At 46.5% G+C, this 6,070-nt stretch overlaps 1 protein-coding gene across 1 annotated transcript in view; it reads right to left on the minus strand.

Annotated features, from left to right (window-relative positions):
• Positions 1–6,070, minus strand: part of LOC119309034 (7-deoxyloganetin glucosyltransferase-like) — a 14,718-nt gene that overhangs the window by 6,366 nt on the left and 2,282 nt on the right. Inside the window, exon 2 of the mRNA XM_037585146.1 lies at positions 5,346–5,649. Coding sequence (XP_037441043.1) covers positions 5,346–5,649 — 304 coding nt within the window. The remainder of the gene's footprint in view (positions 1–5,345; positions 5,650–6,070) is intronic.

Genomic DNA, 6,070 nt, shown 5'->3' on the forward strand with positions numbered 1-6,070 from the left:
TCGCTTGTGTCGTTTGCTTATTGCGCCGTAACCATGGATAATCTTCATCGTTTATCAGGATGCTTGGGTCAGCCTTGACTTTGAAGGGGGGAATTTCATGAAACTTTTCATACTCTTCAGACATGTCTGTCTTGCCCTCCACTCCCAGGATGTCCCTTTTTCCTGAAAGAACTATGTGGCGCTTTGGCTCATTGTATGATGTATTCGCTTCCTTATCTTTTCTTTTCCTTGGTCTGGTAGACATGTCCTTCACATAGATAACCTGTGCCACATCATTGGCTAGGACGAACGGTTCGTCAGTGTACCCAAGATTTTTCAGATCCACTGTGGTCATTCCGTACTGTGGGTCTACCTGTACCCCGCCTCCTGACAGATTGACCCACTTGCACTTAAACAAAGGGACCTTAAAATCTACTCCGTAGTCAAGTTCCCATATGTCTGCTATGTAACCATAATATGTGTCATTTCCATTGTCGGTTGCTGCATCGAAGAGGACACCGCTGTTTTGGTTGGTGCTCTTTTCATCTTGGTCAATCGTGTAAAATGTATTCCCATTTATCTCGTATCCTTTCCAAATCATTACAGTCGAAGATGGTCCCCTGGACAACAAGTACAGCTCATCACAAACAGTGCTGTCACCTCTGAGACGTGTTTCCAACCAACTGCTGAAAGTCCTGATGTGTTCACATGTAATCCAGTCGTCGCACTGCTCCGGGTGTTTGGAGCGCAGACTGTTCTTGTGTTCATCGACATACGGGGTCACCAAGGTAGAGTTCTGTAGAACTGTGTAGTGTGCTTGAGACCAAGAATATCCGTCCCTGCATATTATTGAGTCCCTTCCAAGCGTGCCTTTTCCAGTCAGTCTCCCCTCATACTGCGATTTAGGGAGACCTATCTTCTTAAGGCTAGGAATGAAGTCAACACAAAACCCGATGACATCCTCCGTTTGATGGCCCATGGAGATGCTTCCTTCTGGCCTAGCGCGGTTACGAACATATTTCTTTAGGACTCCCATGAACCTCTCAAAGGGGTACATATTGTGTAGAAATACGGGCCCCAGAATGACAATCTCGTCGACTAGATGAACTAGGACGTGCGTCATGATATTGAAGAAGGATGGTGGGAACACCTGCTCGAAACTGACACGACATTGCGCCACATCACTCCTTAGCGTTGGTACGATTTCTGGATCGATCACCTTCTGAGATATTGCATTGAGGAATGCACATAGCTTCACAATGGCTAGTCGGACGTTTTCCAGTAGAAGCCCCCTCAATGCAACCGGAAGCAGTTGCATCATAATCATGTGGCAGTCATGAGACTTTAGGTTCTGGAACTTTTTCTCTGGCATATTTATTATTCCCTTTATATTCGATGAGAAGCCAGTCGGGACCTTCATACTGAGCAGGCATTGAAAGAATATTTCTTTCTCTTCTTTCGTAAGAGCGTAGCTGGCAGGACCTTCATACTGCTTCGGAGGCATGCCCTCTTTTTCGTGCAAGCGTTGCAGGTCCTCTCGTGCCTTAGGTGTATCTTTTGTCTTCCCATACACGCCCAAGAAGCATAGCAGGTTCACGCAAAGGTTCTTCGTCACGTGCATCACGTCGATCGAAGAGCGGACCTCTAGGTATTTCCAGTAGGGTAGGTCCCAAAATATAGATTTCTTCTTCCACATGGGTGCGTGATTCTCAGCGTCATTCGGAACAGCTAGTCTGTCGGGACCCTTTCCAAAGATTACGTGTAAATCATTGACCATAGCAAGTACGTGATCACCGGTACGCATGGCGGGCTTCTTCCGGTGATCTGCCTCGCCTTTGAAATGCTTGCCTTTCTTTCGACATTGATGGTTGGTCGGAATAAATCGACGATGGCCCAGGTACACATTCTTCCTGCAGCTTGCCAGGTATATACTATCGGTGTCAAGTAAACAGTGCGTGCATGCGTGGTATCCCTTGTTTGTCTGTCTTGAAAGGTTACTGAGAGCGGGCCAATCATTGATGGTCACGAACAACAACGCCTTTAGGTTAAATTCCTCCTGTTTGTGCTCATCCCACGTACGTACACCATTTCTATTCCACAGCTGTAAAAATTCTTCAACTAATGGCCTTAGGTACACATCAATGTCGTTGCCGGGTTGCTTAGGGCCTTGGATGAGAACTGGCATCATAGTGAACTTCCGCTTCATGCACATCCAAGGAGGAAGGTTATACATACATAGAGTCACGGGCCAGGTGCTGTGATTGCTGCTCTGCTCCCCGAAAAGATTAATGCCATCCGCGCTTAAAGCAAACCATACGTTCCTTGGGTCCTTTGCAAACTCATCCCAGTACTTTCTCTCAATTTTTCTCCACTGCGACCCGTCAGCAGGTGCTCTCAACTTCCCGTCTTTCTTACGGTCCTCACTGTGCCATCGCATCAACTTGGCATGCTCTCCGTTTCTGAACAGACGTTTCAACCGTGGTATTATAGGAGCATACCACATCACCTTCGCAGGAACCCTCTTCCTATGAGGCTCGCCGTCAACATCACCAGGGTCATCTCGTCTGATCTTATACCGTAATGCACCGCATACCGGGCATGCGTTCAGATCCTTGTAGGCACCGCGGTAGAGGATGCAGTCATTAGGGCATGCATGTATCTTCTCAACCTCCAATCCTAGAGGGCATACGACCTTCTTTGTTGCGTATGTACTGTCGGGCAATTCGTTATCCTTTGGAAGCTTCTTCTTCATTATTTTTAGTAGCTTCTCAAATCCTTTATCAGGCACAGCATTCTCTGCCTTCCACTGCAGCAATTCGAGTACGGTACCGAGCTTTGTGTTGTCATCTTCGCAATTGGGGTACAACCCCTTTTTGTGATCCTCTAACATGCGATCGAACTTCAGCTTCTCCTTTTGACTTTCGCATTATGTCCTTGCATCGACAATGACCCGACGGAGATCATCATCATCGGGCACATCGTCTGGTTCCTCTTGATCTTCAGCAGCTTCGCCCGTTGCAGCACCATCGTGCACATCGTCTGGTGCATCTTGATGTTCAGTAGCATCACCGTATTCAGGGGGCACATAGTTGTCATCGTACTCTTCTTCCTCGCCGTCTTCCATCATAACCCCTATTTCTCCGTGCCTCGTCCAAACATTATAGTGTGGCATGAAACCCTTGTAAAGCAGGTGGGTGTGAAGGATTTTCCGGTCAGAGTAAGACTTCGTATTCCCACATATAGGGCATGGACAACACATAAAACCAATCTGCTTGTTTGCCTCAGCCACATCGAGAAAATCATGCACGCCCTTAATGTACTCGGAGGTCTGTCTGTCACCGTACATCCATTGCCGGTTCATCTGCGTGCATTATATATAATTAAGTGTGTCAAAAATCATTACAGAACATCATGAATAGATAATTAAGTGACCAAATTAATAGAAGTTCATCATCACATAAAAACAAAAGTAGATACATAGTTCTCATCTAACAACATAAAGCTCTGCAGAGCATCTAAATTAATTAAACCATACATTGAAACTATGTAAAACATTTCAATGCGAAAACAAATGCGATCATAATCGCAACCAAGGTAACAACTGATCCAACGGCATAATGATACCAAGCCTCGGTATGAATGGCATATTTTCTAATCTTTCTCATCTTCAAGCGCATTGCATCCATCTTGATCTTGTGATCATCGACGACATCCGCAACATGCAACTCCAATATCATCTTCTCCTCCTTAAGTTTTTTTATGTTTTCCTTCAAGAAATTGTTTTCTTCTTCAACTAAATTTAACCTCTCGACAATAGGTTCGGTTGGAATTTCCGGTTCAACAACCTCCTAGATAAATAAAATCTATGTCACGTTGGTCGGCATAATTTTCATAAACAATAAATGAACCAATAGTTATGAAAAGATAATATATACCACATCCGAATCATAGACAGGACGAGGGCCGACGGGGGCGGATACCAAAACCATCGGCGCACTATATAAGATGCAATAATAAAAGTAAGAAAATAATACAAGTATCTATCTAAACAAACAAGCAATAATATTTTTGCTTTCAGAAAGAAGATAAGAACAAGAGGCTCACCACGGTGGTGCCGGCGATGAGATCGGCGCGGGTGATCGACGGCGGTGAAGACGGGGACGGGGCGTGACGGACCGCTAAACCTAGATAAATATTAAGGAAAATGGAGCTTGGCGGTCGAGCTTGGAGAGGAGAAACCTTAAGTAGTGTGGCTCGGGCATTCCATCGAACACCTTGTGTGCATAGGAGGTGAGCTAGAGCACCGCCAAGCCCTCTCCCCCTCGGCCAGAAAAAACAGAGCAGTGTGCTCTGCTCTTGCGCGAGGGGCTATATATAGGCACCACTATTTGTCCCGGTTGGTGGCATGAACCGGGACTAAAGGTAACCCTTTTGGTCCCGGTTCATGCCACCAACCGGGACCAATAGTGGTGGGCCAGGAGCCAGGACCATTGGTCCCGGTTCGTCCCACCAACCGGGACCAAAAGGTCCGGACGAACCGGGACCAATGGCCCACGTGGCCCGGCCGGCCCCCTGGGCTCACGAACCGGGGCAAATAGCTCCATTGGTCCCGGTTCTGGATTGAACCGGGACTAATGGGCTAAACTGGCCTGGACGAAAGCCCTGTTTTCTACTAGTGTACGTAGCTTGAAGGATAGAGAACCATAAGGATCCAACTCCTGTTGTCATAATTTTTCACCACCATGTAATCAGTAGGCATTTATTCATGATGGTAGTGTTAATAATGCCCAACCCCCAAAGGTTTTTTGGTCTACACATAAGTTTCCACCTGACAAATTTGTATTTGCGCCTATTGTCTGCCACATTCTAGTAGAAAACACCTCTATGCTTATGAAAGCATGTGTGCGTGCCAACCGAGAGCAGATAGAAGCACATGAAAAACATTGGTAAGGAGGATAAGCAAGCGTTGATCAGCGCCACTTTCCCAGCATTAGTATTGTATCTATCTCGCCAAAGGAGGACCCTATTGCCCACTTTAACCACGGCAGGAGCAAATTCTTTCTCATAAAGCATATCAGGGGAGATAGGGAGGCCCAGATATTTAAACAGGAAAGGTCCCAGCTTACAATTGAGGAGGTGGGCCACCCTTAAGGCCTCGATATTATCCACACCAGTAACTATGACCTAACTTTTAGAGAAGTTAATTTTGAGACCCGACAGTGCCTTGAAGCACAAAAGAATAAACTTGAGGTGAGCGATGCAGGATTCATTTAGGTCTACCATAATGATAGTGTCATCCGCATATTGGAGATGAGTGACCCCTTCAGCATCGATCTTTTTTGATATAAATTGGTTCGAGGTGTTACCTTTGAGTGGCACGTAGCCTCTTTCCGTTAGCTCCCGGAGCCGCATGTGGGCCATCAGCGATGCAGCGCTACAAGTCCAGAGCACCATGCTCGGCGCGCCCAGCTCCTGCGCCACGTCCAGCGCGAAGCTCATCAACACCGTCGGCAGCACGCAGGTCACCGGTGGCACGCCTGGGGTGCCGTTGAGCCGCAGGAGGAGCTCCTTCAGCGGCTCCGCGGACCGCTGGCTCGTGGCGGCAGACAGCCTGAGGTCGTAGTCCTCGACGTCCCGGTCAAGGTTTTGGATCCCAAGTGGACATTTTTTCTCGAGGGGCACCGGAATTTGCGGTTACCATGGTAACCGCGAAACACCGGAAAAAATTCAAACGAAATTTGAAATTAAATTTTGAATTCAAATATTTTTGAAATCGATATAGATAGAGGTTTAACTCCCAAAGTTATCACTTATCTGCTCCTGGCGTAGTGGCTATTCAAGCCGAACTCCCCCTTGCTAAAAGGTCACGAGTTAGACACCTGTCCAGTCCAGCAAATTTCTAGCTTTTTTTAACTTTTGCGTATCAAAAAGAAATTAAAAAGCGTGTGTCAAGATTCGAACCCACAACGTGCTGTTGAGGAAAGGCTGGCGTTGCACTAGGCCATGACCACTTTTGTTAAAATAGAAGAGATGGCCTTTATTTAACTACACTCTGAGCGTTTGAATTCAAAATTTTCGAGATTTTTTGCCC

Source organism: Triticum dicoccoides, chromosome 5B (genome assembly GCF_002162155.2).
Source record: "Triticum dicoccoides isolate Atlit2015 ecotype Zavitan chromosome 5B, WEW_v2.0, whole genome shotgun sequence".
In the NCBI taxonomy this organism is placed as follows: Eukaryota; Viridiplantae; Streptophyta; class Magnoliopsida; order Poales; family Poaceae; genus Triticum; species Triticum dicoccoides.